Raw genomic sequence first — 16,439 nt, 5'->3', positions numbered from 1 at the left:
GATGAGACCACAGCAACATCTTCGAGAAACCGCGGATCGACGAAACGGCCGAAATCTACGCGACAAACAAAGCACACAAGCAAAACACACTATAAGACTACTAAAACAGGAAACAAAACCATTTTTAATGGATTCTAGGGATTTTTATAAATTTACTGAGACTTGAATGGACTTAAACGGAGCTTGGATGAATTAGATATGAATTTTAGAAGATAATCTGTGTTTTTACTAATAAAGAAAAAGTCCTTAATCAATTTATTGCGCAATATTGCCCAGGGCTGACGTCAGCGAAGGGGGGGGGGCGGCGTCGACAGGCGGGCCCCGATTGTCAGTGGCACAAGGGGAGAGGGGCAGGGCGGCGGCGGCGGCGCGCGGCCTCCGACGGCGACCGGCGGCCGGCGCAAAGGTGGCGGTGCACGGCCGGAAAGGCGGCGTGGCTCGGCGCTCACGGGAAGGGGGAGAAAAGGAGGGGCAAGGAGTCCTCACCGGCGAGCACAACGACCGGAGCGGAGGATGAAAGGCGGCGGCGACGACTCGGTGAGAGGAGGGGCGGACGAGCGGCGGCGACACCTAGAGGAGGGGAGGAGAGGGGTTAGGAGTAGGGAAAATGACCACGGCAGACGCCATTGACGGCCGGAGGCGGAGGGGAGGGACAAACTCACCGGAGCACGAGGAGAAGTGGACTCCGGTGGGTTTTTGCGGCAATCGAATGGCGGCCGAGGAGCGGCCGGCACCGGAGATCATGAAGGTGGTGGTGGCGAGGCTATACGACGGCCCTAGCGGTGGCTAGCGGCTGCCGGAGGCGGCGGTAGGCGGCGGCGCGTGGGGAGAGCGGTATGGTGACGGCGCACGGCAAGCGAGCGATGGCCAATGTAGCTCTCGCGGCAGCGAAGCTATAGGCAGCAGTGGTGTGGCGTGGCGACGACGCTAGCTGCGGCGGCGTGCGGCCGGAGGTGGGCGGCGGGTGGCGGAGCTCGGGTGCACGGCGCGAGGGCGGTATAAGGCGTGGGAGAGGACGGCTGTCGACGTTTGATGTCGCAATTCTGGTATTTGCATGGTATGGGGATCATTGGTACTAGGATATACACGAGACTGAGGTAAAAGAGACGGAGACGAGGATTTTTATACAGGTTCGGGCCCCTGAATTGTCAGGTAATAACCCTACATCATGTTGGCCGAAGCCGGTCGTTGCTCTTATTCACCATAATCACACCAGTACAATATTTGGGGTAGCCTATCTAACTGTTGTCGACATGGCAGTCTGAAGGTCTGACTCGTAGTCGACAACAGGGTAGTCTTCCTCCTCGAATCCGTGCCCGGCGAGATTAGAGATAGTGCTTTCGTCTCTCTTGACAGTATCTGGAGACACCGTAGGGGACTAACCGTGCCTATCCCTGAAGTTGATATCCGGCGTCTTGTCTTGGCGTATGTTGGCTTGTATGTTGTGGCTTCTGTTGTTCCGTGTATGTTGATTGAGGTGGTCATCTCCCGTCTCCTCCTAGGGGGTCTTGTATTTATACCCATAGGTGTCCCCTTGTCTAAGTAGAACTAGGGAAACCAATATGGATACAATCTGAGTAGTCATTGTCGTTTCCATGTAGAACTATGGTTTGTCTTTCCTTAACCGGAACTCCCTCGAGGTCAGTTTCCGTATAAGATATGGTATGTGGTGGATCCTGCCGAGATTTAGTCAACTACTATTAGGTATGTGGTATCCATAACCCTGACAACGGCGAATGGGGAAACAAGAGAGGGAGCTCGAGGGAGGGTTTTTATGGGCGAGGGAGGGGAGGACGTGGCCGGGAGGGTGGCCGAAGCCGCCGGCGACGTGGGGTGGAGAGATAGAGAGAGTGGGGTGGGATTCGAAATCAAATCCCGCCCATTTCGTGCGCGCGCGCGGGGCGGGAGACGCGGGGAGAGGGCGGCGACGTGGGGAGGACATGGGAGCGGCGCGGCGTGGGCGCGGGAGGAGCGGAAGAGGTGGGGCGGCAGCGGCGGTTGCCGCCGGCTGGAGGAGGAAGACGGGGCCAACAGGTGGGCCCCACCTGTCAGTGACCCGGGAAGAGGAGGGAGGCGGCTTGGGCCGGCCCAGCAAGAGGGAGGTGGCGCGAGAGAGAGAGAGATAGGCTGACGGCCCATCAAGACTCAAGAGAAAAAGGAAGGAAAAGAAAAGAAAAAGAGGAAAAGGATTTTCCCGGGATTAAAAATATTGCACTTGCTCATTTTTAATTGGTTAAAATTATTTATAGGGCTCTAAAAATTCCACTAAAAATCTTGTTAATGCATTAGGGCATGGGGAACTCAAGAAAAGTTCCACCACGCTATTTCTGATTATTAATTGCATTTATTAATTAGGGATTCAACTCTAGGTTAATTAGAACAATTTCTCTGGACGATTTATTTAACAAATTTTTAAAACAAGAAAAAGGGGAAAACTTCAGGGCGTGACATCCACCCTGCCACTCCTCCTTCTCATCTCCCGTGCAACAAGCCTCCGCTGGATCCGCCTCACTGTTGCTCGTCCTCGTCACAGAGCCACCACTACTGCTCATTTTCCTTGTCGCAGGCACCAAGCCTTCATCGGATCCACCTCACCGTCGCTCCTCCTCGCCCCCGAGCCGCCGCCACCTATTCTCCTAGTCGCCGAGCAGTCGCCAGCCCTCCCCCGTTGCCACCGTGGGAGGAATCTCCCCTTTAGGCTCCGGTGAGAGAGGAGAGGGAGAGGATAAGGAAGGAGTAGTTAGAATTCTGGAAAAGTACCGACATGTACTTAGGGGTATTTTTGGTCGATTGTGGCTCATGAAGAATTTTTTTTCTTTTTCTAAATGAAACCCTAACACTGCAGAAAACAGGATCAAGTGATAACTTCGATTTTGAAAAACGGTGTCGAATAAGCAAACTTAAAAGTAGGGTCAAATTGATAGTTAGGTTTCAAAAAAGGTCAAAAGAGCAATCGCCCATTCTTTATTTATTTATTCACCAACTTAATTTATGTTGCGCCCTAGTAATAAGTGGATATCGGTACAATATTTTTTTTTGTTGAGAGAGAGATCGATACATATCTTTATGTATATATGGTGGACTGATTTCTATTCACGAAAAGAATATAATGGACCTCCTCCGTCCCAAAATAAGTTAATCTAGTATGGGATATGACATGTATCTATCTGTTGACGACCAAAATTGGTAGATCATGTACCAAATTAGAAGTTAAAATTGAAGCGGATTTGGTGGAGGATTGGTTCTCGGAAACAAAGTATGCATCGGCTACGGGAGGCATCGGCTAAAGACTGCATCGGCTGACGATGGATCGGATAGAGGACAACTGATATAGCCGATCTCGCTAAGGTGGTTCTACAATCATCTTTGGGATTGATCAACGTGCTGCACAAGTATTGCCATGATTGAGATAAGGTCACGGATAGGCAATTGTATCTATTAATTATGATATTTTGAATAGTTTCCTTAGAGATATTTATCGGCAAGAGTTTGCCTGAAAGACTTGTTCGTATCTTAACGGTTGTAGCAGATTTAGAGTCGTGCCCGGGAAGGACACATTATGTATTTTGGGTATAAATATGGCCCAAGACCATGTATATTGATAACGACAATTCAATAACACTTTCGGCGTATCGCCACATTTTTTATTTTCATTATTTCGACGAGTTCTTGCTTTTGGGTTGAGCTACATCGGTTTCGATCTTCAACAAGAGGTAAAACTTGTCATGGCGGCTTGTATTCTCGGGATTAGTGCATACATCTTTATGACACTCTAATCTTGATTATGTAAATCGTCGAGTTATCATATGTGCTGTATAATCTCTATCAGTATTACCATCTAACCCTAAATCAGCCAACATCTATCATTGGAAGGCAGACAATAGAGTTAGATATCGATATTGATCTAGATTATATAGTATATCCACCATCTCATAGAGGTTTTCATCAACTTGTTTAGATCTTGTGTTTTTCTTTATGCTTAATGCTGCATCGGTCGAGTTCGATCTATTAAGCAATATCTAGAATTATAATATCTAGCTTGTCTTATGATCATCAATAGAGATAGTATCGGGGTTTCAGCCGATCTTACCTGATTCAGTTGTCTTGTTCTGTACACGTTTACTTGACGTACTAAATCTGACCTTTATACTAAGATCTTATTGCACTAAGATATATTAGGCTTACTGTTTGGTATATTTTTCTTGTTTTAATATCTTAACATAGAGTGGTATCGGAGTACAAGCCGATATATGTTAGATCTACTTCATCGGCTATGATATGAATATATATAATCTTTGTCTTAAAGTACTTTTATGCATAAGTGATTTATACTGTCTCGACTCACTATCAATCTATCCCAATCACTTGGTTTAAATATGTTTCTAGAGGTAGATTATATATCATTGATATCTACAGCCGATTGAGTAGATTTAGCTTTATCTTGCTTTATTCTTCATTGCCGATCTAATGCCAATAACATCGGCTTAATGATTAACGATATGTCATCGGCCTTTAGCCGATCGGCTATCGTTTATGGATTTAACCTTGTTTTCTTGTTTTCCTTTCTTGTTGATTGCAGAATTAAATCAACTGGCACGACTTTAAGCCCGAAAGCAAGATTTAGGACATGCACTGGAGTTAAGCAGATCTCTCAGGCCGATGTGTGTTTTTCGCATCAACACTATTTAGATTCGTAATACTAGAATATATCACATAAATTAACCTAGTGTGGGATATGACAGATATCTAGTCAGATTCATAATACTAGGATATATCATATCTGGTACTAGGTTAACTTATTTTTGTAACGGATGGAGTATCAAGGATATTAATCAGTTTATTGCTCAAGGCTGAAAATGACATATTTCATGTAAACGGTTGATGATGCCACACCTATTTTTGCGTAAGATTAATGTTAGCACGAAACAAGGGGAGGATATAATAAATTGTTGGTGTTGAGTCTGGTATACTCCATCGATGTCTCCTTCCTCATGTTGTCTTGTCGTCCTCCTGCATGCTAACTTCCAACCTATCCGTGAGTTTTGTGAGGCCAATTTGAACTATAAAAGTCAAATCTGTATATTTGACCAATGTCAATTAAACTACAAGTTGTTAAAATCCTTGCTTAGATTTTAATCTTGAATAGTAGTACTCTTTTTTGTAAAAAAAAAATCAAATCCTACAAATGCTTGTCCTGTTCATAGTCAGGATTTGACTTTTTTTAAGAGAGGGTGTATTTATTTTTAGAAAAATAAATAAGTGGTATGAGGAAAATCCTAAGCGGTAGCATTACTAATTAAGATGTAGATTGTATATGGATTTTCGTTAGCATGCGTTTTAAAAATTGTTAAACGGTGTATTTTGTGTAAATTTTTTTATATAGAATTTGCTTAAAATATAAAATAAATCTATTTTAAAGATTGTAATAATTAAAACTTAATTGATAATATGCTAGTGATTTTTTTATTTTACGTGCTCCTAGTTTATTTTTTTAATTAAGTTTTAATTAAGTTTTAATTGATAAAGTTTTAATTAAGTTTTAATTAAAACTTAATTAAAACTTTATTTTTTTATCTTAGTCCACATGTATCCTATAAACGGGAGTAAGCAGTTGGTCAAGATGGGGATAGGGGTTGACATCATAGAAGCAGAGATGTGGTGTTTTCTAGAGTTAATAAAACATAATATATTGATTAGTGGAGTTGGGTGGAACGGATCATGGACACTATTCTCAACTTGTCATGGATTAGTGGAGACCGGAGGAAGAAGAGGGAGTAAATAGTGTAGTTGGGGTGACAAGAAAATCAACGGCCGGGTGGGCGGACAATAATTTCATGGTCCTCCCTCCTTCCCTCGCCAACTCCGCCGCCGCCTTCTTCGCCTACTCTTCTTCTTCTTCCACCTCCACTCCATTCCTCCACCTCCACCCACACTAGCCACTAGACTACTAGAGCTGTGGGTGTAGTAGCTAAGAATCAAGATCGATGGGGAAGCCGCCGCGCGCCATGACGCCGGTGGAGGAGGTGGACCTGTCGGCGGTGAGGTACCAGTCGCCGTCGCTGCAGGCGCCGCACCTCACCGGCTTCTCTCTCAGGGCCTTCGTCTGGCTCATGGAGTCGCCCCTATTCGGCCGCCTCCTCACCTCCGTCCTCAAGTCGCAGAACAACATCACAAGGGTACGTTGGGTATTAGCTTTGCCTAATTAAATTTGCTACTATGCTAATAATGAATTGATGGTGATGAATTTTTGGTGTTTGATGCACTGCACGCACCGCAGATGCTGCAGGACACGGTGATCCCCGAGCGCCCCATGTACCTCCCCGAGTACCCGCCGCAGGGTATGCCTAGTATACTATATCCCACCTTCCATAGCATTCCCAATTTCATATTCCTTTCCTTCCTGCTTCACTTTATTACCCAAACATTCTCATCATCAAATAGTTATTATACTAAATGTCCGGTATCGCTAATCCTAGTTCGAGCGCCGCACAATGCTCCCTCGTTCGTTTTTTCGTTTTTTTTACCACCCCACCTTCTGTGTTTCTTTTTTCTCTTTTCCATCTTATCTGTGCTTCATCAAAGGACCCGGTAAAATATTAACCATCCGTTTAGTTTTTCTTTCCAAGTTCATTTTTCTAATGTTTCACAACGTTTTAAAAGTAACGAATTTACTTTGTGGAGTTTTTCAAAAGTAACGAATTTACTCGCATGAATGCCCCTTTCAAAAGTAACAAATTTACTTGCACAAATGCCCTCACATTGTATGTGCATCATTCCTAGATGGTCGTAAAAGAATACCTAACAAATTTACTTGCACGAATGCCCTCACATTGTACGTGCATCATTCCTAGATGATCGTAAAAGAATACCAGTGTTATAAATATTATTTAGATTTCGTGGTCTGCGACTAAAATAATTACCACCGTCCTCTCAATATAGCCCATGATCTCGTAGCCACCATGTAGTAATATGTTTACTAATGTGTTTAATACACAGTATAAGGGTAAAAACTGAGGCTTCGTGGTCTGCGAGTAAAACAATTACCACCCTCTCTCTATATAGCCCATGATCTCGTATCCACTATGTAGTAATATGTTTACTGGTGTGTTCAATATACAGTATAAAAAGTAAAAACTGATACTAAGAGTATTGTTAGTCTGTATCACAAAATGGCCGTACGAATGAAAAAAATTACAGGCTCAATCACACACAAGTGATAAGATTACTCACAGGTGAATCAAACTAGAAAAGAAAAAAAAAGATTCATCCAAAAATCCATCGTGAAACTACATCCTGGTGGCTTTGCTGGATCTTGCTATAAGGATGGAGAGGCTGGTCTGTGTCTTGTGACTGGTAGTGGAGAGAGCAACCGAGTGGCGAACGGTACGCGACGATGGAATCAAGGGAGGATGTAGCAGCATGGTATAGAGATGGGCTCGACGTTGCGCAGTAGCAGCCATCCATCATCTAGCAAGCGCAAAAAAAAAGCAAAAACATTATTGTTCATGTCATAGAGACGACGAGCAAATGAAAAATAGCAAACAACCTCCATCACTGGCGGACTCCACCTTGTCCTGCGGCCAGCCACATGGAGCACGATGTGCAAATGTAGGATCTGTGCAGACCATCAATTCAGATCAGGTAATATTGCAGATTACACGTTAATTTGATTTGCAAAAAGAAATTGGGGCTTCATACGTGAAGTTGAAGGAGAGTATGCAGATGCAAATCGGAGTGTCATTTCCATACTTGCTTGTTCTATCAACGTCGCCGATGTGGAGCAGCCGCCGGTTGTTGCTCTTGACCCAGGTGAACACCTCCTTGCCGATTAAGCTGTGCCTTCGCCTCAACCGCCGCCGGTCACCGCCGTCAACCGCCACGGTGTCGTCATCCTCGTCCATGGTGTGTTACCGATCTGTAGGCTAGGATGGTGGATCGATTCAGATTCGAAGAAAAAAAGAAAAAATGAAGTGGGGGCAAGAGTGGTTGGTTGGGTACGGGAAAAATAGAATATATACCAGAAGCAGAGAAGTTGTTTTTATCGCAGTAAATCATTAACTCCGATAATAGTGGGAGCAGGATGACGGGACGTGGGGTGGGATCGAAAGCAGGGAAGTTGTTTTTATTATCGAAGTAAATCGTTTACTCCGATAACGGTGGGAGTGGGATGACGGGACGTGGGGTGAGGTGGGCCTGGACTAATACATGTTTGGCGCTCGGAATACTAGGAACGTGCTGCGCTCCTAATTGTAGTACTATTAAATGTCTTACAAAAAACAAACAAAAGATTTGCTCCTTTAAGTACCATCAAACATCAAACATGCTGCTGCAAAACCACACCTTAAACCCTCTGCCCCTGTCTATTTTCCTTGCAATCCATTTGTTTTCTTACCCATATTTTTTGTACACTACTGCTGTGGTGCTCACATTTGGAACTGGTGCTGCTTTGCCAGAGCCGGAGCAAGGAGTTTTGCTTCTGGGGGATGACAGGGACCCTGTGGACAGAGTTGAGGAAGCACTTCACTGCCTCCCGCCCTATGATCCGTCTCTGCGTTGGCCGGCCGGGGACAAACCCCCTTTCCTCTACTGGAAGATCCGTGATTTTGCGCATGCGTACCGCTCCGGGATCACAACCCCGTCTGTTGTCAGTAGCCCCATTGGATTGAACAAATCATTATTTTCTTCTCTGCCTCCCCTCCTGCATGTGTGCCACTTGACTTTCTTCTTGTTGCATAGGTTGCGGAGCATATCATTGCCGGTGTGGAAGAGTGGAGCAACAAGAAGCCTCCCATGCCTATGTTGGTTTATTTTAACGCAGATGATCTAAGGAAACAAGCTGAAGCTTCCACAAAGAGATTTCAGCAAGGTTTTCCCTTCTCTAAAATCATGATATTTTTGTATTGTTGACTTTTTTATATATATATTTGGGTTAAATACTTTCAAATTGAAACTCCACCATATTCTATCTCATCTTCTTGACATGTGATGGTGCTCCTTGGCTCAGGAAACCCAATTTCCATCTTGGACGGGATCTTTATCGCCATTAAGGATGACATTGACTGCTTCCCATATCCATCAAAGGGTTAGTTAACAGACTGAAGGGGCCTGGCAATTTGGTTGCTGTATCTGAGAAGCGTATTCCAACTTATACCTTTTTTTTAAAAAAAATACAGGTGCTACTACATTTTTCGACAAAATTCGCTCTGTGGAGAAAGACGCAGTTTGTGTTGCTCGTTTGCGGAAATGTGGAGTGTTATTCATTGGGAAAGCTAATATGCATGAGCTAGGCCTTGGAGTAACTGGAAACAATCCAAACTATGGGTATGCATTATCATCATGTGACTGCTTATTTTGTTCAGATCCCTTAGCTAGTATCTAGGGAGCACCTGACGGTTTGTGTGGTCACAAATGAGAAATATCAACAACATTTTCAAGGCCAAACAGACTGTATTATTTTATTAGCTGTTTCCTAGAATCAAATTAAATTGAGCATTAGTAAATCTAGTTGACTAACCAAAGTACTGGGATGAAAATAAATATTTTGAGCTATATCAGTCACATCCAAATCTAACACATTTTTTTAAAAGATTAGGAATTCAAAATTTTGATCCAATCTTAAGTGATAGTCCAATTTACTGTTTTCTGATGCCTAGTGTAGTGCTTAACCATCTTGTTTCTTAACCTTTCCATTTGCAGAACAGCAAGAAATCCACATTCAATTGATAGATATACTGGTGGTTCTTCATCAGGTCCAGCTGCACTAGTCTCATCAGGGTTATGCTCAGCAGCAATTGGAACAGATGGTGGAGGTCTGTACATAAGCTTCATTGCCCCTAGATTCTTGTGTTGTCTGTACTAGTCTCCAGCTACTACTTTTTTTACTGTGACAGGTTCTGTTAGGATACCATCTTCTCTATGTGGCATTATTGGTTTGAAGACAACCTACGGACGGACAGATATGACTGGGTAACTAAAAGAAGTTAGAATTCACTTAATATTTACTGTAGTAACTCCTTTGAGCATCATAATTCAAATCGATTATAAATTTATAATAGATTTCAACATCACATCTATAGACGATATAGCCCTCTGCTAACATTCCAGAAGTTCTGAAACTGTTTTCTATTATGGAAGTTATTAAAAACAATGAAATAAAGGACGAGTTGTTTTTTTATGGCTATCCTACACCTGATCATATTACAATATATTTACATGCATCCTATTAGAAGTATGTGTAATTAGAGATTCTGCTTTCAGGGCACTTTGTGATTGTGGGACCGTTGAAGTTGCTTCTCCTCTAGCAGCTTCAGTGGAGGATGCTTTGCTAGTGTAAGCTATTTACCTTGCTAGAGAGATCATGAGATCTGAGATCATTTGCACAAGTCTGTTAGGCTTACGTTTCTTGCCAATTAAGCGTGAAGTTTGTCGACACTATTTTTCCATGATATAAATGATCTTGTAAGCTTGACTGTCATCTTAATGAACTGACTTTTCAGGTATTCTGCAATAGCAGGCTCTAGGCCTATGGATAAGCTTACCCTGAGACCAGTAAGATATTTATGATGTACTTTTTTCATCTTCCTGTTAAATACCACAACCTACTAATAAATTGGATAGGTAACACGATAATTGACTGCAAAACAGAGAATTGTGGCTGGCTGGTTCATTCTTCCTTGGGCCATATGACCAGCTGCCCAGTCATAGCATCTAGGCAGTTTGCTACTTCCTCCGTTTCATATTATAAAACTTTCTAGCATTACTCACATTCATATATATGTTAATGAATCTAGACATATATGTGTGCCTAGATTCATTAACATCTATATGAATGTCTTATAACCTGAAACGGAGGTAGTATTTTTTATATGAGGGGACAATATTGTCTGTTTACTGATTGATATAGCATACTGCAATGTTTTATTTTTTTTAAAAAAGTTAAATGTTAAATCTACATCGTAATACAGCCAAATGTTTAGCTTCTTAATTGTCCCCTGGAATTCACATTTGATATCGATCTTAAAGCAACCTGTCAAGCTCACATCTTCTGCATTTCTTTCCATTTCCTCTCTACAGTCACCGCTCTGTGTCCCTAATTTGGTGTCTCCTGACAACAACAATATACTGGGATCGGTGAAAATAGGAAAATATACTGAGGTAAACTTTTCACATCAAGCATCATTTTGGTATGCATGAGCCTGTTCTAAATTACACTGGTTTTTGTAGTGGTTTCATGATGTCTCCGATCGTGATATCTCTAATACATGTGAGGATGCACTTAACCTTCTTTGCAGCAGCTTCGGATGTCAAGTAAGATCATCACTATCTAACATACCTTAGACAATAGGAGTACAGTATTCTACTAGTTAATTATCACAGTTTATATATAGCAGCAACAATAGGCCTTTGCTTTTGGTTGTGCAATTTCTTCTATTAATGGCAACATGTTTTATTGTGTGGTTTTCTGTTTTTTCCTTACTGATGTGACATTCCAATGTGTACAGATATTTCTATGTGCATCAATTGCATTATCGATAATGGATATGTTGAAATAACTGTGAAATATAAATGATATGTTTATTTTTTAAATTCTGTAAATCATAATTGGTTTATAATTGATTACTGAGCTGCTTTATCTGGAGCTTTTAGGAAGCTAATGAGTTGTATGAGTTACGCTTAAACTTTTTCCAGCTACGAAATGTTTGAATGAGAGCCAATTATAATGATGTGTTCCTGTAAAAATTTTCTGTCATGTAAGTTGATAAGATTTTATTTATGTGTTTAAAGATAGAAGAAATAATACTGCCAGAACTTGAGGAGATGCGTACTGCCCATGTTGTCTCAATTGGCACAGAATCATTCTGTGATTTGAATCCTCATTACAGAGCAGGGTACACATCTATTTTAATGAATATCATATTCTACATGTTGTTCTGAGATATAATTTTTGAAATTTCCTTCAGGAAATAGTGTGTTTGCTGTTCTGTAGTAATGATCTTCTGCTAATTTCCTCCAGAAAACGAACTGAATTTACGTTAGACACTCGAACAAGTTTGGCACTTTTTGGATCATTCACTTCGACTGACTATGTTGCTTCTCAACGAATAAGGTGAGTAAAGGGTATACATTCAGCTGATGCATAGATTTTTCTATTTCTGATGCAATTTAGTCTAAAGCATAAATCATATGCTGCTGACCTATTATTGAAGTGAGCACCAGGGGATGCTGATTTTTGTGCTATCTTATTCTTCTTGTATGATGTCTCCTATATTGTGCTAAATGTAACGGGGCATGTTTAGGAGAAGGATAATGTACTATCACAATGAAGCTTTCAAGAAGGTTGATGTCATAGCAACTCCTACAACTGGGTAATAAATCCACAAATTTCATCATAATCAATCTGTACATCTTACCACTTGCTCTTACTAATTTGATGCATACTTCCTCCTCCATCTATTATCTTTTGCTTACTCAAGCAGGCCAGTGCACAATGGAAGTTTGTAGTTTTCAGTCACAAGTATTTCTAAGCAATGTCCATTTGACAATTTTCTGATAGTTGTGGCAAACACCATTTGGACGATCATGTTTTGGAAAATGAAAACTGCGTTAATCCTGAGTCTCGATTCCTGGACATGAACACTGTGTCAGTTCATCTGCCTCATCATGTTGAAGAGTTTAACCTGCTGTTACCTGTTATTAGTCTTACGATTCAAAGATTGATCAATGTTCTTATGCTCATGCACAATGACAACCCTAATTGTGAAAAGTAGAATGTAGAAGATATCTAGTGTGTCTGGAAGGACTTTAAACTTTCTTATATCAAATCAAGTTCTTACAGTAATGCAAATGGTCTGGCTTTGTGTTGTGGATAAATGGTTGACCTGGTATTTTCTACATTAAATGAACATTATGTTATATATCTGAGAATTGCCCTGTGGCAATACAGTTCAGAATGGACTGGAATAGTTAAAATTAACTAATCTGTAAGTATTTGTCTATACTCCATAGCACATAGATGATGCATCTCTTGTCTACTGGTAATACTGCATTCTAGAACTTTTACATATTTTGCCTTTTTAGCGAGATGTATTTTCTGTTGCTAAAACAGCTAAGGAAATTTTGTTGTTTCTCCAGCATCACTGCTCCAGAAATACCACAAAGTTCTCTGAAGTTAGGAGAGTCCAATTACGTTGTGTCAGGTAAACAGTTTGGAGGACATTTTCTCTTGGTATCTTCATTAGCTATTTTGCCTGTTTACCTGTGCGAAATCATAGCTTTTAAGTTGAGAAAACCAGAAATCAGGACGCGTCAATTGTTATTTGATCATGTCATGTTTCTATTTTGCATTATATGATGCCTGTATAGGGGCAGGTTTGGTAAGGTGGCAAGCCAAACACTCCATCAAAACCTTATTTACCAAAATTTTGGGAATGTCCATGTACTCGTCTTGTATTATCAAAATTTTGGCACTAAGCACAAAAAAAGGCCTTCTCTACCTCTTCCAAATAATCCTAGGGTGGAGAACCTAACCGTTCTATAAGTCGTTCAGTTTGAACAAGGAAAATTTTGTAGGGAGGCTTCTTATTCTTTGTAGCAGGAATCATGTAAACAAGGAATCTTTGTTCCTGTCTGGATTGATATACAACTTAGTTACACAACTTAGAAGTAACAAGTCCATCATCTTTCATCTATAAGTGACTTGAATTAAAGTGCATATGTATGCCTGTTTTGATGCTAACTACAAATTTGGCTATTTTCTTCTGTATATAGACCATGCAAAACTTTTTTTGTCTGACACCGCCGCTTCATTGCAGCTTACCTGATGCGATTCGTGATAGCTGGCAATCTTCTTGGTTTGCCCGCGATAACTGTACCTGTAAGTTGTGCAAACTCATGGTTATGTTTTATGTATGTATTGCATCTTTCCTTTAAAAACGAAGAGCATGTACTGCATGTTTAACTTAGCATTCTGCATGAAGTGAATTTTGGATAAGAGTGATTCATAAATATTTTGCTTAAATACTGTCATTATTTCCAATAGAGAAGAATTTTCTCAGGGTTGGATTTTTTGTTCAGTAACTGAATATCTTTAAAAGGCGCACTTGTTCTATATGTTACTACTTCTGGACTCAGGTTGGTCATGATAAGCAAGGGCTTCCTATAGGCTTGCAACTGATAGGTCGACCATGGGGCGAGGCTAGCTTATTAAGGGTGGCTTCTGCAATCGAGGTATTGTGCAACTACATCATAAATATTAAATATCGTGTTTGGGTTTCTCCTGCAGCAAGTCTAGATTGGACTGTTCTTAGTATGAATCCTGATGAATATCTGAACATTTTCAAGACAGTCCACTATATTTGGCCCTTTCATTGCAAGTTTACCTCTAATTCTTGTGAAAACTTATATATATTTCTATAGCACTTGTTACTGCAATTCTGAGTAGTACCATGAACTTAGAAAGTTTTCTATTAGTATTATTATTTTTTATTTATCTTCTTAAATTGTCTTGTTTCATTGGTGTGCCAACTGCATTTTGGTATTTTCCACCCCATTAGAATTTATTTTTCAGTTGGAGGTGCATTTCCAATATGGCAATATAAATACAAGTATTATGATTGTGCATTACTTGGAGTATTCTTCTTTTAATGGTCTAGCCACATAATCCAAAGTCCAATAGTTAAATTATCTGCTGATGCTAGAAGAATCGGTGTACAGCTGACGTTGGTTGTGCCTGCTTGTAGGAGCTCTGTCTGCAGAAGCGGAAACGGCCATCTGCATTTCATGACATCCTGAACGCTTGAGTTGACAAATTATGTATCCATCCATCAATGATGTATGGCACTTGGTGCTACGCTTTTATTCAGAACATTTGTACAGTGCAGATGATTCAGTCTTTCCTGGTGTTGGATGTAATAAAAGTTTCCCAATGGAGGGCTAACGCACATTTGTATGGACAGTCCTGTAAATTACTGGCGCAGGCATTGTGTGATTGGGTCAGTGTTTGTGATATAGTAGGCCTTGTTTAGTTCCCAAATTTTTTTTCCTAAAAACGTTCCATTGAATCTTTGGACATATACATAAAATATTAAATATAGATAAAAAGAAAACTAATTGCACAGTTTTTATGGAAATCGCGATACGAACCTTTTGTGTCCATGATTAGCCATAAGTGATATAGTAACCCACATGAGCTAATGATGGATTAATTAGGCTTAATTAGGCTTAATAAATTTGTCTTGCGATTTTCAGGTGAGTTATAAAATTAGTTTTTTCATTCGTGTCCGAAAACCCCTTCTGACATCCGATTAAACGTTCGATGTTACATCCAAAAATTTTCTTTTCGCAAACTAAACAGGTTCTCTAGTCAAAATACTTGTTTGATTTTTTCCATGATTTTTGAGGTGTACTTTATCATAGTTTTTTTTGTTAGAATAAGTTATGAGATTACGGATTACTAATATAAATGTACACACCATTTTTATGTTTCGTATTAGGTAACTTAGCAGTTACTCCCTCCGTCCAAAAAAAAAAACCCTCCTAGAACAAAGAATCTGGACAAAGGGTAGTCCAGATTCAGTCTTAGGCCCTCTTTGTTTAGGCTTAGGCTTATTGGCTTAGATTTTTAAGTCAGCTTATTGGCTTATATGATTTATAAGCCAGTGGATTTAATGTCCTAAGTTTAATGGTAGAGTCATACATCTATCTCATATAAGCCAAAAAAAGGCTTCTCCAACCTAGCTTTTGGCTTAATAGTGTTAGAGTGGCTTATGGCTTAAAAAAGCCAAATGAAAAAGCTGCTTGTTTGTTTTGGCTTAGACTTTTCGACTTATAAGTTGGCTTATAAGCCTAAACAAAGAGGGCCTTAAGATGGGTCACATCCCCTCCCCCTCCTTGAGTTTTTTTTTGGGACGGACGGTGTATTGATGAACGAATTTCTGGATTTGATGCAAAATATTAGATATTTTGTGACCGAAGAGCGTGTATATACTAAATAAAATGCATGAATTTGTCTAAAACTGTCGCCAACATCCAAGACTCTCTTGATATAGATGTCCATGTATGTAGCTAGATACGAAGTTTGTATGTAATATTAACATGGAGATAAGATCCAAGATGCGATGACCTAGACAACAATGGTATTGCACATACATACAGATCCAAAAGTATACTAACAACTTGTAACTTTATGCTAATGGTTGAATCAACGACTGTATGTAATTCAGGTGTCTTATCATCACAACATAAATAATCCACTAGTACTCACTTTTTAAGAAAGAGAGAGAGAGAGGGGGGGGGGAAATAATCCATTATTTTATAGGAAAAAAGATGAATTCATTTCTAATAATATTGTTCTTCCTAGCTTCGTGGGAAGGAAGGGCAAAAAAGGAAAAAAAAGAAGAAAAGAGCAGCAGCAAAAACCTCTTGTAGTTGTGTGTTGTTGT

The 16,439-nt window shown here is 40.6% G+C and overlaps 1 protein-coding gene across 3 annotated transcripts; it reads left to right on the top strand.

Moving 5' to 3' along the window:
* The first annotated feature begins 5,806 nt into the window (after window positions 1-5,806).
* Window positions 5,807-15,031, top strand: LOC4334893 (fatty acid amide hydrolase-like). 3 transcript variants are annotated; one of them, XR_001544901.3, is made up of 19 exons: window positions 5,807-6,176; window positions 6,278-6,338; window positions 8,454-8,644; window positions 8,737-8,866; window positions 9,005-9,082; window positions 9,174-9,321; window positions 9,697-9,809; window positions 9,891-9,966; window positions 10,258-10,329; window positions 10,497-10,548; window positions 11,074-11,154; window positions 11,224-11,307; window positions 11,785-11,888; window positions 12,014-12,106; window positions 12,297-12,365; window positions 13,132-13,196; window positions 13,812-13,873; window positions 14,162-14,226; window positions 14,739-15,031. XR_001544901.3 is itself a non-coding variant. In XM_015777953.2 (19 exons), exons 1-19 carry the CDS (start codon window positions 5,985-5,987, stop codon window positions 14,796-14,798), a joined length of 1,827 nt encoding a protein of 608 aa, XP_015633439.1. In that variant the 5' UTR covers window positions 5,807-5,984; the 3' UTR covers window positions 14,799-15,031. The 3 variants fall into 3 exon arrangements, 1 of the variants encoding a protein (XP_015633439.1); XR_010740818.1 differs by having other exon boundaries at window positions 14,074-14,226; XM_015777953.2 differs by having other exon boundaries at window positions 14,131-14,226.
* Window positions 15,032-16,439: the final 1,408 nt, after the last annotated feature.

This window comes from Oryza sativa, chromosome 4, assembly GCF_034140825.1.
Source record: "Oryza sativa Japonica Group chromosome 4, ASM3414082v1".
In the NCBI taxonomy this organism is placed as follows: domain Eukaryota; kingdom Viridiplantae; phylum Streptophyta; class Magnoliopsida; order Poales; family Poaceae; genus Oryza; species Oryza sativa.
The sequence above is the reverse complement of the archived record's forward strand: the minus strand, read 5'-3'. Positions and strand labels throughout refer to the sequence as shown.

What these genes read in the sequence shown, in the direction of transcription:
- LOC4334893 (XM_015777953.2), top strand. Translation starts at nt 5,985, where the DNA reads ATGGGGAAGCCGCCGCGCGCCATGACGCCGGTGGAGGAGGTGGACCTG. An exon ending in CCCCGAGTACCCGCCGCAGG is followed by an intron (nt 6,339 to 8,453) that starts GTATGCCTAGTA and finishes CTGCTTTGCCAG; the next exon opens with AGCCGGAGCAAGGAGTTTTG. An exon ending in ATAGCAACTCCTACAACTGG is followed by an intron (nt 12,366 to 13,131) that starts GTAATAAATCCA and finishes TTGTTTCTCCAG; the next exon opens with CATCACTGCTCCAGAAATAC.